At 42.8% G+C, this 16491-nt stretch overlaps 1 protein-coding gene across 1 annotated transcript in view; it reads left to right on the forward strand.

Moving 5' to 3' along the window:
- Positions 1-16168, forward strand: part of ddr2l (discoidin domain receptor family, member 2, like) — a 30730-nt gene extending 14562 nt beyond the window's left edge. Inside the window, 17 exon segments of the mRNA XM_080738189.1 lie at positions 4049-4196; positions 5814-5919; positions 6014-6203; positions 6528-6774; positions 6901-6990; positions 7434-7576; positions 8161-8272; positions 9354-9470; positions 10454-10512; positions 10514-10558; positions 10560-10584; positions 11090-11334; positions 12172-12299; positions 12930-13127; positions 13806-14040; positions 14574-14723; positions 15673-16168. Of these exon segments, the coding sequence (XP_080594315.1) occupies positions 4049-4196; positions 5814-5919; positions 6014-6203; positions 6528-6774; positions 6901-6990; positions 7434-7576; positions 8161-8272; positions 9354-9470; positions 10454-10512; positions 10514-10558; positions 10560-10584; positions 11090-11334; positions 12172-12299; positions 12930-13127; positions 13806-14040; positions 14574-14723; positions 15673-15807 (2373 nt within the window). The 3' untranslated portion in view covers positions 15808-16168.
- Positions 16169-16491: the final 323 nt, after the last annotated feature.

Consider the following 16491-nt stretch of genomic DNA (forward strand, 5'->3'; position numbering starts at 1 on the left):
AATATTCTAACTTACTGTAGGCTATATGTCCAAATGATGATGTTTTTTTTACCACATAACATCATGACTTCACAATGTCAGGTATCTTAGGAAAAGGCAACGTAGGCCTATATCATTTTGTTATCACATAAGAGCGACGCACTAGTTACATGCAGTTTCTCATATTTAACTACTTTGACACCTGATCTACCTACACTACAGTCCAGTTGGTGGCGGTAATGCACCTTTAAGGTTACACCAACCACCAATAAACCCCAAAGAAAAGAAGAAGCAGCAACCATGTGACACCAAGACAGCCTATGGGCAATAGGTCGTGTAAAGGTAGCGCACTCACACACAGGAAAGAAAGAAATCTGTTACCAGATTTAAAAATAGACAATCTACAAGCTCAAAACTTTTGAGCTTGTAGATCGGCTATTTTTAAATTGGAATCCTGAAAAGTAAAAATTGTATTTCATTTCAAATGCCATATATATGTTCTTATGTTAACTTTATGAACAAACACTACTATAGATGTTTGGAATTGTATCAGCTGAACAATAATAACTCATTATTCAGATATTAACCTGCGGGCCGCATTAAGTGAAGGTGAGGGCCACATGTGGCCCCCGGGCCGCCAGTTGCCCATGTATGGTATAGACCAGCTGACCAGCGTTCTACAGTGGTCTATCCTCGGCCCCCTCATTCCTCCCTCTATACAAAATGTCTTCGTCGATCAACAAGTTCACATTGCATCGTGTTGCGACACATTGTGAGCTTGTAGATCAAATATTTTTGCTGAACTTTATCCTATTATGTCATCCCCAGAATAGGGATGCTAGTGCTTGTGTGGTTAAAACTGGCAAGAAGAAAGAGAGGAAAAAGCAAAGGAGGAAATGTGTTAATCTGATAAACATTTAAGTTGAGAAAAGAATAGGTGAAAGAGGAAGGACGGAAAGAAAAGTGTTTGGCTTTTTTTGCATGTTAATGTTTCATTATGAGCCATTTCTGGTCATTCAAACTTCTACTACAAGAAATGACTTATAGGGCACTTCCTGGTGACCTCAACATCCACTGGCTAGTACGCCATTAGGACGCCATTAAACACCATGTCATGTTTTAAACTGTCATTGCTTTCATTAAGATGTGCTACTGCTTATTACTGCTCTTACTGCTTTTTTTTATTGTACTCATTATATCCTTTGCTTGTTTTTACAAATCATACTCTGTCTTATCTTGCTGTTCTTATCATGTTATTATTATTATTGTTGTTGTTTGTAATCTCGGCATCATTGAAAATGAGGGCTTGCCCTCAATTGTATCACCGAGAAATTAAATAAAGGTTGAATGAATGAATGAAAATGCATGTCAACAGTTGCCGCCTTCGTTTCCCGTTGTAGGCTGACTGAGCTGGTCCAAATGAGCTGTTGGGGTTAAATAACTTGAACAATGGCACTTTGAAGCTGGCTAACGTACACAGGGAGAGCATTGCTTTGTTCTGCTAAAGGTCAGGTCTTGAGGATGTCAGAAGACGGAACCATCAATCATGTCAGGGTCAGAGGGAGATGAACCAGAGTACAACCACAGTAGCCTACAGTATATGCTCTGATGAGTTGCATGAAATGCAATAAAACTACTTAACCATGAGGATGTTGCCCTCACTCCCAAATGCACACACTCACTCACTCACTCTCTCTCTCTCTCTCTCTCTCTCTGCTTTTAGATAGATGATTTCTATTATTAGAGAGAAAGACAGTGGTTCTATTATTACACTATTATTATAGGCTGTTCTCCCTCAACTCACATGGAAGTTTGTATCTCGAACTCCAGTGTTGTTGCGACCGAAGGTCGCATTTACCCTGAAAAACCTTGTCACTTGAGTGACCTTCCTTCCGTAACCTTCCTTCTGTAACCTTCCTTCTGTACAGGGAGTGATGTCAGTGTGATGTCAGCGAATTGTGACATCACTTCCTGTACTGGGCGGCTACACGAAAGACTAAAAAAAGAGAAGGATACACAAGACTAAGAAAGACAAAAAAAGAGAAGAATAAAAAAGAAAAAAAGGAGGAGGAGGATAAAGATACCAAAAGGAGAGGGAAGAAAGGGTGGATGAGGTACAATGTGTCTCAGAAAAGAAAATGTAACAAGGAGGTGGCAACGGGGCGGATAGATAAAGTTATTAGGCCTGGATCCGACTTTAAGTCGATGCACAGGATTCCAGAAGTGTAGCGCTTATTCACTCTTGTATCAAACTGGTACTCAAAACGTTCTTAGAATTTAATATATATTTTCTAAAGTAAATATGGGGGCGGCTGTGAAAAAAAGAGAAGAATAAAAAAGAAAAAAAGGAGGAGGAGGATAAAGATACCAAAAGATGAGAGAAGAAAGGGTGGATGAGGTACAATGTGCGGTATCCTCCTTGTCAAGCTCGACGTTGGGCATTTGGACCTATACATGGAGAAATGGAGCGAACCTGTTTGGCCTAAACATGGAGATGTGGTACAGAATGACTCATGTATGGGCATAAAAAGTATGTCATGTGACATCACTTCCTGTACAGACATTCAGACAGAGAGCCATTGACTCCGGCCTAACAATGGCTACTGTCTATGACGGTAGTCCCATATGACATGATGGACTGGACTATCTCCATATATAGTGTTCTCCACATCTCCATGTTTACTCTCGTCACCCTCGTCTGTGTTAACTCACTTAGCGCCGAGCGAGCCAGATTTCAATATGAATCTGCGCTTATAACGCCAGGAAATAGCTATATTGAATCCCCAAAATCACATTACATAACCAGGTACACGTGCCTGCGAATGCCACAAGATGACCACTAGAGTGAGCCATAGCCCATAGACTTTCCATGGTCCCATGTTAAGTCAGAATAAAAAACGAGGTTCAGGACATAACAGGATGGTACAATGACATGCTCTCCATTGACATTCAATGGACAGGCCGCGGGCCGCCATTTGAGCTCAATACTGCTCAATTCGTGCTTGATCGTCTCAAACCACCATTGGTATGGGCATCGGAACGTATATAGATGCCACACAGAAAGTTTCCGAATCAAAATCCGACCTAGTGAAGCTACGTGAGGGTCGGATGGTTTGCATTGAGCCTAGCGGCTAACAGAGGCCTACGTAAACAGGAAGCTATGGCTTAAAGGTGACGTCATAATCGTATCCTTTTTTTTCACGGTTTTCATCTGTATGCTAGTCGAAGGTAAGCTAACCGTTCCGCTCCGTCTATCAACCCAAATTAAAAGCTTAAACAATGCTTTTATATAAAAGTCGCTCCGAGTCGCTCGGCACTAAACGCCATCATTAGTTAGTCGCCCCGAAAGTCGCTCGGCGCTAAGTGAGTTAAGAACGTTTCGTTGTCAAGCTCAACGTTGGGCATTTGGACCTATACATGGAGAAATGGAGCGAATCTGTTTGGCCTAAACATGGAGATGTGGAGAACACTATATATGGAGAAAGTCCATTCCATCATGTTATATGGGACTACCGTCATATCGTCAGAGAAACGCTGTGGTTGGCCAGATGGTCAAGAATTGGCGCGACCTCGCCCTAAAGGGCGAGGTCGCATGTCACCCTGAGGTCGCATTCCACACTCAGGTGTCTTACTAGTAGTATATACAATGTAATCTCAGTCTTGGCACAAAACTAGAGGTAAATGTTGCACTTACTGTATGATTTGAATGACAGTAGATGTAAAACAGCCTTTTCTATGTAAAAGCTTGTTCAGAGAATAAAAGATGGAGTCAAAAATAAGGGAACATACTGTATAGCATAAATAGGCTATAGCTACTGTATGCAGGCTCAAATCGGACCCCATATTATTTACTGCATCCCCCACCTCTCTTCCACCATTCCTGTTTTTCTGTTCATTGATTGTACCTATCTGAATTTATAAATTATAATGCATATTGAAATACAGTCGTATATTTGATCACAATCAGCCTCAGTCAAACCAAACGCTATGGTGTGTGTACTGTATGTATGTACCGGTATATACACAACTTGTTCTACATATTCTATTCCTTTTGTCCTGATCATTTAAGGTAATGGAAGCCAACGTCAATGCCTATGCTTCAGTCATTAAAGACCTACGCCCTCCAGTCATCACCCGCTATGTCAGACTGATCCCTGTCACCAAGCTGTCCACCACTGTCTGTATGAGAGTTGAGCTGTATGGATGTCCCTGGGAAGGTACACGCACGCACGCACGCGCACACACACACGCACGCACGCACGCACGCACGCACGCACGCACGCACGCACGCACGCACGCACGCACACACACACACACACACACACACACACACACACACACACACGTAATTAATTTTAATAGACGGAAAATACTTTTTCTGGTGGGCTGCAAAATCTCAGCCAATCAATTGTGTCTGGACATTTGTCATCACTTCCAGTTTCACTTGTTTACCGTAATCTGTGTCATGTTCTCTATTGGTATCCCGACCTGAAAAAGCATTTTCTGTTCAATAAAGAGGAGAGCTGGAGAGAGACATATAGCAATGAGTACCCAGAATAGAGATAGGCAAAAGTTAACCGTTACCGTTTAACCGTTAAGAAATTGGTTACCGGTAAACACTTAACGGTTAATGGTGACCGCAAAAAAAAAAGAATATCAACCCCCAAAAGCCCCGGTCACACAACACCCATGAAACTACTTTCCATGTGATGCATTCACCAATTTCTGTGTAACATCATCCACTCTGCAGCACGTTGACAGAGACAGTCAGAGAGACAAGCTTGTTCGTCAGGAAACAAACAGCGAAAAATGCTCCAATTGGATTTTTCAAAACAGACCCTGTCACCCGTCTAATTGAATCCTGTTTTTTTGTTTTTTTTGTTCAAGGTTTCTTTATTATTTTTACAACTTGTATATGAATTCACAAAAATATACAAAAAATGTGGTATTTTTACCCCCCCCCCCCCCCCCCCCCACCACCCCAAAGTTCTTGCTCCGAAAGAGCCACAACCCTGGTTAATTGAATCCTGTTTTAAAGAGAAAAGAAGAGCTTAAAACACAACTTGCTAGTGTTACGTGTTGATGAGGAGTAGAACGTTATCAGACATCTTTACAGTATATAGAGTAGGCCTAGGCTATGCCCAACAGTTACAGACACCCTACAGTGTAGACGTGGCAGGCGGCAGCTAACTGTTGCATATCTCCATGTGTTTACAGTGAACTGGGAGTCTGTTTGTGCAATTATTTACTATTAATTTTACTATTACATTAACATGTTTCCACTTTGGGAGTTTTTCTAGGGCTCGCGCTGCTGCTGTTGCAGCAGTGTTATATTACAGACATGATTATGTCAATCCAACCGTTTTACTGCAAAAAACAAATTTCTTATAGAAAACATTTTTATTCTTCTTCCTCTTTGTTGTTTTCTTCCTATTGTTGTTTTTGTAAATAGGGCACTTTATTATGTGAATAAATAGTTACAGATGGACATACATACATACACGCACTTGCTGTGGTATGCATTCTGATTAGGTAGTGAGATTTGTGCATTTCTGAAAAGGCATTTTGAACTTTCAAAAGTACTTTGGTCTGAAAAGGCACTTTAATGGGGCCCCACTTTGGTCATTTCTCATAGGCTTTAATGTAAAAACACAGTGGCTATTTGTTTTTAAAGGACCGTAGTGTGAACGCTACCATACTTGGCATGTGTTAAGTCCGGGGTGTGTCGATGACTGGCTAAAGGGTTGTATAGGGTTCACAAACAAAGCAAGCACCACTGTATAAATATACAGTATATTTAGAAGATAATCTCTAAATTCTCCCTCTCTCTCTAGATGGGCTGATCTCCTATAGTGCTCCAGAGGGTCAGTTGATGATGCCTCCAGGATTCCCTATTGCCAGCCTCAACGACTCCACATATGATGGAGTGCACGAGAGGAGGTGGATCTTTCTCTCTCACGCGCACACAAAAATGGATAAGCAATAAATTAATAAAATGTTCCTGCTCCTGACTGACGGTTGTCTCTGCCAACAGGCGGCTGTCTGGGGGGCTGGGCCAGCTGACAGATGGTGTGATTGGTCAAGATGACTTCCTGTTGACTCGTCAATATTTCGTCTGGCCCGGCTACGACTATCTGGGCTGGAGGAATGACTCAATAGGAACCATGGGATACGTTGAGATGGAGTTTGTCTTCAACAGACAGAGGAACTTTACCTCCATGAAGGTATGAGAGAGAGAGAGATCTACATTGAAAAACAGATCATAAAAATGGACTGACTGATTGATTGATTGATGAAATATGTCAGTTATCATTCATTGATTTGTTAACTGATTTTATCATTCATCATTCTCTGTATCTATCTCTATTCTCTCCCATCCCTCCTTCCCTCCCCATAGGTCCACAGTAGGGATGGGACGATAAGCGATATGATCATTTATCGTGATAAAAAAACACTCATGATAATCGAGTTTTAGGTCCACAGTAACATTATGTCCTTCCCTCCCCATAGGTCCACATTAACAAAATGTCCTCCTTCCCTCCCCATAGGTCCACAGTAACAACATGTTCTCCAGAGGGGTGAAGATCTTCTCCTCGGTTTCCTGTTGGTTTAAGCCCCGCCTTATTGCAGGCTGGGAGGCGGAGCCGGTGGAGTTCCGCACGGTTTTGGACGACCGGAACCCCAGTGCGCGCTACGTCACCGTGCCGCTAAACCGTAGGGCGGCCAAAGCCCTGCGCTGTCGCTTCTTCTTCGCTGATGTCTGGATGATGTTCAGCGAAATCTCCTTTCAGTCAGGTACATGCGGGCAACAGAAGTACATGTGGAGTGACTGACACACAGCCACACACAAATTATTTATTTGCATTAACTTTTCGGTTGACATTCTGTTTAGCCTTCCTCAACTGTTTCTTTGTCTTGCAGAGGACACCGTAGGTCCAACACAGATGTCCCCAGTAACCACCCCCACCTGGTCAAGTGAACACAGCCTCATTGTAACCACACCAAAGGCTGGTAAGAAGTTACAGATTTACCATATTGCAAAGGGTTAGCTTGAAGGGATAGCTCAGGGCTAGAGAAACCGTTATTAGAGCACGAAGGGTTCCCAGTTCGAATCCGGGCTCCCCCTGAGTTAATGTCGAAGAGTCCTTGGGCAAGACTCTGAACCCCCAATTGCTCCCGGTGAGTAGGTTGGTGCCTTGCGTGGTTTCCTCCGGTGTATGAATGTGTGTGTGAATGGGTGAATGTAATGCACAATCTATGTAAAGCGCTTTGGATAAAAGCGCTATATAAATGCACCATTTACCATTTTTCCCCTCTTAACCAAGCATTTTCCATAGCTAACAAGGAGCACAGTTGATACTACATAACATATGTTGTTCAGCTAGCCTACATATTAGCGTATAGCGTTGTATTTCTGTTTGTTCATGGCTAACCTGTCGCCCATGTCTCCATAGCAACTAGCCCCTCAGCCACTGATCAGACGGATGATGGGAACACGCCCATTCTGATTGGATGCCTGGTGACCATCATCCTGCTTTTGGTTGTCATAATCTTTCTCATCCTGTGGTGCCAGTATGTCTGCAAAGTGCTAGAGAAGGTAAGGCCATTGACCACTTAAACCCTGTACACTTGCATGGCGTGTTGTGAGCTTGTTATCTGCTATTTGTGCTGAATTGTGCAAATTTTCAGGCAGAATGTTCACCTATTTTTGCCAAATTTTCGCCTATTATGATATGACCACCAGAATAGGGACATTTATTGGGTTCATTTGGTGAAGGGGTGGATGGTGCTTTCTGGGACTTGACATTCCTCGACCCCTCAGAATTCCAGTAATTATAACTTTGGTGTCATTGTCGGGGAAATGCAACGATCCACACCGTCCAAAAAGGAAAAGACAGAAAAGCAAACCTCCTTATTAGTTCAATCCTCGACAGAGAATCAATACAAAAATGCTTTGTCATCCATGTTGTTTTGCATAATCCACTTAAACGTACCTACCCGTCAATTAGCTGTGTTGTAACAGGTTACGGCATTCAGTTTACACACACATTTGCACTCAAAGGACCACAGCCTTTTTGTGTTGTGTTCTATCCTTTTGACAGATGTATACACATATATGGTCCTGTATATGCATCAATGAATCAGTCTGTATCCTCTACTACCTCTCTCCCCTCTCTCCAGGCTCCTCGTCGCATCCTAGAGGAGGATGTGACCGTTCGTCTGTCCTCCTGCAGTGATACCATCATCCTCCAGACCCCCCCTGTACCCCCTCGCTCTGGCCCTGCACCCACAGGTACTACAGTCTAAAGCAGGGGTTCTCAACCCAGGGGGGTCCCCAAATTATTTTGGGGGGTTCCCAGATGATGTGAGCTTAATGTTAAACATTGTTTTCTCACTCAACAGTAAACAAACCAACATACAGTATAAGTGTATAGAGGGTATCTGCACATTTCTAAAGTGACAATTTAAGGACTTTTAAGACCCTTTTAATATTTGTAAAATAAAAAATTTAACATTGGCCATATGGTCAAATATTAGAGGCAGAAATTGTGAAAATAGACGATCTACATGCTCACAACTGCGTGTAAGCATGTAGATCCAAGTGCTCGTCAGGGTGGGTGGTCCCCAGTTAAAATATGATTATTTAGGGGGTCGCAGCCTGAAAAGGTTGAGAACCACTGGTCTAAAGGACCATACCTCCGTCAGTACATGTCATTGTGTACATACATACAGCTTTGGCTGTATATCGTACGTAAACAGAACATTTGCTCTGTAAATGGCTTTATTTCTAGATTTCATATTTGTGTCTGGTCCTCAAAATATTACCAAACCTCCCTGAATAAATGAGTCACTAGCCCCTTTCATACAGATAGCATTGCCATTTGCCATAATGAAGATCATTCGGTTGGCTTTTTGCTCTTTTTTTTATTTACACATCACAAACAAAGCTGTCATGATTTACCATTACCATGATGCCAAATCAATGGAATTCAATGGCTTCCTCTAAAGTGAGTGTTTGGGAAAAGGGTTCACTGAGAAGGCATTCCCTACTGTATTGTGTCACTCATTCAGATTAGATTTAGATTAGAGTTTATTTGTCATTGTAACAATACAGTACAGGTACAGCAGGCACAGTTTCATTTGTCAACGATCAACTCATTTACAAAGAACAGTACACATACAAGTACATTCACAGTACAACGAAATGTATTTGTGCATTTAAGGGAGCACGGCTGCTGCCATTCCACGGCGCTGCCAATATAGCCCTTTCTTGCTGAAAAAAAGAAAAAGATTTGGGAGTGGGGAGTACAAGACGAGCAAGACGATTCATTGCTTCTGCACATCCATTCTTCACTCATTTATCCCCTGTCTAGGCTCTGCTCAGACTGATCCTCACTATGAGAGAGTGTTCCTGTTGGACCCACAATACCAGAACCCTGCGGCACTCAGGAATAAACTTCCAGAACTGTCACAGAGCGCAGAGGCCTCCGGTAAGTAAACTCTAATGGCAATTCTGACCAGAACGACAATGTTCCACAGGTACAATCACTGTATACTGTTTTCTCTGTTATATTGGTGCAGAGGAAATACAGTATGCAGGCATTTGTGCTCACCTATGTACAGTACATCGTGACACACATGGTACAGTTGGGGCAATATTACCTCACATTTAGTACTATGGGACAGTGCAGAAAAACACTACAGATACTACATCATAGTATCTGAGCAGTACTAATGAGATACAGTGTCTTCTTGAATGCTGCGCGTTAACAAATAGAACTGCTATACTACGCCTCCTGGTGGACATTTTGAAGCCCTCTGACAGGATATTTAGCTGTAACCATGTGGCTAAACTTACACAAGAAGTCACTGGTGGTCAGCCCTGTCGGTCCATGATATTCCAGTAGAAAATGAAAGCTTGTCTCATCTTGCCATGGATTACATGCATGTTTTGTTTAAATGTGTACTGTCAGTCATCTCCACCTATATTCTCTCTCTTTCTCTCTAAAAGAGACAGAGAAAATAGAAATAGAAATATAATTTTTGAAGTAATGTCCAGGCTGTTATGCCTTATTCATACGCAATCGTATGATGCATCAAGGTTGTGTTGTGAGCTAGTAGATCGACAATTCTTTGGTGTGTGATACCGCCATTCGACAAAGTATAACTCATGCTTTACTGCTGTCTTTGTCAGGCTGTGTTAACCACAGTATCTGCATGACCTGTTATGCATCTTTTTATCTCTGTCTCCTTTTCTCACTCATTAATCCCTCTATGTATTTATCTAACTCTATCCTTTTTCTCTCTCAGTTGTCTGTTACATCTCAACTCTCATTCTTTCTCTGTGTTTCTCTCGGTACTCTCTGTTCTCTCTGTTTTGTCCCTCTCCTTCCATTTTCTTTTTTCTATTCTTTATACTCTGCCTTTCCATGTCCTTGTCTCCCTCTATTCCTTTCACATTTTACTTTTCCAGCCCTTCTACTTGGTAACCCTTTCTATGACCTGCTCCTGCTGACTTCCTGTCACATGACTACAGGCTGGCTGCGTGGTAAGAGCTGAAAGGTGTGGCTTCATCCTTTAGACTGTGTCTTCACTTTAAGCACAGTGATTTAATGGTGTGCTTTAATAAAGCAGAGGGAGTTTTTGTTTCTGTGATTATGGGTACAACTTGCTACCACTGGCAGCACCAAAGTACAGTATAATACCATAGTTTCTATAAAGAACCCTCTCTTTAATACAAACAAACAAGTTAACTGACCAAAACTAGGCACACATGTGTTAAGAATATAAATGGGAGAAAATGATTATCAGTTACTGTACCTCTGTGATTCTCAAACGTTTTCTTGTCAAGTACCCCCATCTGAATAGATTTAGTGCCGGGCATCCCCAAGATTTGTGTTGTTAGAATGTTTCAAAAGATATTCCAACATGTTAAATCTTTTTTCAAGTGAGCTCCAAGTATATAGGTTTAAATTAGTTGGGAGGATTCCTGGGGGTGCCCGGACCCCTTTTTGAGTACCACTGGTCTTCAGCTAATAACAAAGACATTAAACTTTGTGGAAGTAATGGCTTTGTGTCTTTCTCATACTCCCACCACCACCTCTGGCAGCGTGTGGAGGGGGCTACGCTGAGCCCGACGTCACCCAGTGTACCCCGCACCAGTGTTTCCACAGCAACGCCCCCCACTATGCGGAGACGGACATTGTGCGGCTGCAGGGCGTCACCGGCAGCAACATGTACGCCGTGCCTGCCCTCACCGTGGACTCGCTCACCCGGAAGGACATCTCTGCGGCGGAGTTCCCGCGCACACAGCTGGTGTTCCGGGAGAAGCTGGGGGAGGGACAGTTTGGAGAGGTGAGGGAAGGAGGCGGAGCTAGGTTTTAGGGCTCAAAATAGTATGAGCGATTACTCTCTCAATTACTTTTAATCAATTGCTGATAGGTTATTTTATTAAAGGATCAATCAATGATATTTCTTACAAATTGATTCGTTTGATTAACTGACGTTAGACCAAGGGTCTTCAACAGGGGGTCCGGGACCCCTAGGGTGTCCTCAGAGTTACTACAGGGGGGCTTCCAAATCTTTGTGTGATAGAAACCTTTCTTCTCCTTTTTTATATTAACCACTTGAACCCTAGTGTCCATATTCTGAGGACCTTAGCCAAAAATAGCAGATCTACAAGCTCACAACGCCTCGCGCTGTGGCAAAGAGGTTTGGTGTAGTGGGGGAAAAAGCAGACTAAGTACAGAGTGAAAGTTGCCTGATTAATAAACCAGAACCGAACACAACAACACCCCCTGGCGGTAGTGGTGTTGTAGTACGGTCTGGAACCGATCCATTGAGATTCTATTTCCTCAACCAGCTTCAAGGGTTGGCCAATCAGGGTTGTATGCTTGGGGCATGTGGTTTGGGGCTTGCGTCAGTAGGCTTTAGCCCGCCCCCCAGAAATGAAAGCTCTTCCTGAAATCCCAGACTCTCTTCCCAAAACGAAGTGTGTGATAGAGGCTGGCAACGCCAGGCAAGAGTGAAAGGTCAAGATTGTTAAGTATTGACGCTTGACGGTTCAAGTGGTTAAATATCTGAAAACACAATTTGACATGAATCCAAAATACACTTGTGCTGTCAAACGATTAAACTGTGAGGGTCACTTCTTCATCTCTCTGCTTCATACTCTCCCTCTCTGGGTTCTAGGTCCATCTGTGTGAGGCAGAGGGTCTCCCAGAGTTCCTAGGGGAGGGCTCCCCACTTCCCGACAGAGACGGCAGACCTGTTCTAGTGGCTGTCAAACAACTGAGGGCGGACGCCACCAGCCAGGCCAGGTACATTGTGTGTGTGTGTGTGTGTGTGTGTGTGTGTGTGTGTGTGTGTGTGTGTGTGTGTGTGTGTGTGTGTGTTTGTGTTTGTGTATACTAGCCCAGCTTTTTTACAGTGTATGTACAGTGTATGTGACAGTCATATTAGAAATGTGTTATAGTTTTACCCTCAACTCCTTGTGGTATATGGTATGAAAGTATCACATCGTTGGCTAAATAGGTGTAAAACCGCATTGGACTGTTGTTGAAAATAGAACAGTGGCGTATTGGAGCGAGGCGTGAACAGAACACGCGCCTGCGTTTCATTGAAAATAATGGGGGCGGCTGTTTTGACACGCGCCGTCCTTAGCCGGTGTGTATCCCCTTTTAGTATCCTTGAGAACCAACAGTTCCAATCCTGAACCAAGGTCAAGAGTCTTATGTTCTTGTTTCTGTAGCATGATGCAGCTTGGTGTACAAGTAAACCCCCTGAACATTACACTACTATGTCGAGACCATTTTTATGAGGATTGGACCCCCAGCCTCCCAGTCTTAGGGTGGACTCTTAAATCACATGGCCACTGAGTTGGTTCAAGAATAGAGATATTCATTCTCCACTCTCCCCTCTGTCTCTCTGTCTGTCTTTCTGTATCTCAGGAATGACTTTCTAAAGGAGATAAAGATCATGTCGCGTCTCAACGACCCCAACATCATCCAGCTGCTGTGCGTGTGTGTGTCGTCAGACCCGCTGTGCATGGTCACAGAGTACATGGAGAATGGTGACCTCAACATGTTCCTGTCACAGCGCGAGATAGAGAGCACGCTAACACATGCTAACAACATACCTTCAGTCAGGTACATATACCATCACCTTACATACTGTACACACAATGTATCCACATCCTATTGTTTTATTTACCCTGGTGGTTGCTGTGCTGACTTTGTGGCTCACCTATTGGCGACTGTTCTCGCCAAATCTGGCCACAGCCGGATGTCTGGTCATTGCATTTCTTCACATGCGTGAGTGGAGCTTAGCTTAAACTGATTTATACTTTGTTGCACAAAGTAACTTCACATGTCACTTAAAGGAGAATTACGGACTCAATCGCTTTCTTACGGGAGCAGCAGGGCTTATGCAAATACGCTTATTCCATCGCCCCAAAATGCATTTTTCCTGTTCATAAACGCACTGATAAGCTACAGTAACATGCTTACATTCGATGAGCTTTTTACGGCAGAATCTCAACAGTGACATAACCCTGCAGTAACTTATGTATGTTAGCTCATCAGTGTGTTAATAAACAGCAGAAAAATTGATTAAGCATATTTGCATAAGCCCCACCAGGGTCAGCCAAAATGATAATATTGCCTATTTTGATCAAATAACAGAGTTTTTTGGAGATAAAATAACAATAATAAAAGGTAAGAAAGCGATTTAGTCCGTAATTCTCCTTTAACAAAATCATTTCCAAGCTAACAACCCCTTTCTGCCCCTCCCTTCTCCTCTCTCTCTCTCTTTATCTCTCTCTGCAGTCTATCAGACCTGCTCCACATGTCAGTGCAGATCTCTTCTGGGATGAAGTACCTGGCGTCTCTGAACTTCGTCCACCGCGATCTGGCCACCAGGAACTGCCTGGTGGACCGCCGGCTCACCATCAAGATCGCTGACTTCGGAATGAGCCGGAACCTCTACAGCAGTGACTATTACCGCATCCAGGGCCGAGCGGTGTTACCTATACGATGGATGGCCTGGGAGAGCATCCTACTGGTAAGGAACCCAGTATTAATCACTTGTCAAGCTTATATATTTTTTTTTGCAGTGAGAAATATTGTATAACGCAGGGGTCTTCAACGTTTTCAGGCCAGGGACCCCTAGCTGAGAGGAAGATAAAGCAGGGACCCCCAATACATATTGTGTAAAATTGTGTTGCAGATTTTCATCGACTTGTTTGACAGCACTCAATCATCAATGTTGGATTCATGTTAATTTTTCAGACATTAACCACTTAAATTGTTGATACTTAATACATTTGACCTTTCACTCTGTCCATGGTCTGATCTTTTTTTTACCGATGGTCCCAAAATATGAGTTCTATTCAACCAATTTCTTTTTACCAAATTGACAAATGGGCAGATGACAACATCAACATCCCCCAAATGATTAAATAGAAGGGCTACAGTAGATTGATGACATTTAATTAGATTTCCATGTCAGATTCTGGGGTGGGGGTCCCAGATGCCAGGATGGCTGTAGTGGAAAGTGATGTAACACAGGTATCACTGTCTGTTTTACCCCCCCAGGGAAAGTTCACCACAGCTAGTGACGTGTGGGCATTCGGAGTGACTCTGTGGGAGATCTTCACCCTGTGCAAGGAGCAGCCGTACAGCCTGCTGTCAGACGAACAGGTCATAGAGAACACTGGAGAGTTCTTCAGGAACCAGGGCAGACAGGCAAGTTGAAATGAACACCTCCACATAGCACTGAGGGTTCCCAAACTGTCATACTGTATCTCACCGGGACCCAAACTTGGATAATAAAAAAGACCATCTACAAGCTCACAATGTGTTGTGATGACACACTGTGTTTAAAAGAAATATATATATGTTTTAGAATGTCTTCTAGGGAGGAGGGGGGACCTATGAAAGTCCCTATGATTGGCAGCTAGTTGCGCTGTTCTGGTACCAGAAGCAACATGTTCTCCATAGGATTCCATTCATTTCCCCTGACCCTTTACATTAGATTTTCTTACCTTAATAAACATAGTAATAAATACTTTATGGTTCCTGTCACTAGTTTAAAGCCACGTTTCAATCACCATGACACACGTTTTGTGAAAATATGGTCCAAATGATGTTATAATTGATGTTAAAGCAGTGTATGCTGTAGGTGGGGCTTGTGATCATAGGCTTGTGATGATTCTTCTTTGCGTGCTTTATTTTCGGCAAGCTCAACACCACATTCTCCCAAGTATCCCTGCGGTTGCACGTGACCGTTGGCAGCCAATAGCATTCGAGATGGTACCATTTCTACCAATGAACGTTGATTTCTACAATAATGGCGGCACCCGTACAAGGGCCAAAAAAGTGTTTTCGCAGCATAGAAACCAATGGCTTCCCACCTTCCATATTTTTTACAATCTATGAACGACAGTCATTTGTTTTAGATTTTATTACTAACATTTAATTATAATTGTTTGTTTTACTTTTCAGTGCCATCATTCGATGCCAGCTATTTGTTCATTTGTATCTCTAATTTCTAACAATTAACAACATACAGTATACAATGATACAATCTTGTTATTCAAACATGCCTGGCTCCTACAGTACAGTACAGTACCTGTGTGTAAAGAAATTGGATCTGATCGATTAACTCTGTCTACTTCATTCTGCTTTCTTTCAGATCTTCCTGTATGCCCCTCCCCTCTGCCCTCCCTCTCTTTTTGAGCTGATGATGCATTGTTGGGCTCGTGACATCACAGATCGACCAACCTTCGAGGGGCTGTACCAGGCTCTGAGGCCCCATGTCAACCAGTGAGCCAAGGCCTCAGGTGGGAATGTTCCACGTGGAGGAGTTGTTCAATCTCTGGATTGTTGTGAGATGAACGGCAGGCTGATGTGAACAGAGTCAGGTGGTGAGGATATTAACATTCGAATAGCATTTCAACAGGTCAACCTGATAAACAAAATGGAGGTGGATAGCCGATGCTGATCCACTCGACTGGGAGACTCAGACTATGCAGTCTTTTAAGAACAAAGACTTCTCTTCTGTCTCATTCAGTGAAACAAGATGTCACACTCTCTTTCCTGTGTCTTTCTGTCTGAACTTTGGTCCGTTGAGCTCTGTTCTGCTATTTCTTTTCTTGACTTAAGACTTTTTATCTTTTCATATAATTTACTTTGCTTCTGGTTGAACCTTTGAACATGCCAACAACTGGACAGCCTTTGTCTGTTTCTCTTATCCCTGTGGTTTGTTGTTATAAAGCACTGTGTTTATCTATGTGTCTGTTTCACATATCCATGTTCATATTCACCCACACTGGAGCTAACTATTTTTTTTGAAATATATATATATTATTCTATTTTATTTGTATTTTTATTATTTTATTTTATGTTTCATTGCTATCGATATGAAAGATGAGCATCACATCACAGTGGCAAGAATCTGCATTGAAACCTATAGGAATCACAGACAGAAATTATTTGCTACGTTTATAGCTAC

The sequence above is a fragment of the Nannobrachium achirus genome (assembly GCF_963921795.1).
Source record: "Nannobrachium achirus genome assembly, chromosome: 12".
NCBI lineage: Eukaryota > Metazoa > Chordata > Actinopteri > Myctophiformes > Myctophidae > Nannobrachium > Nannobrachium achirus.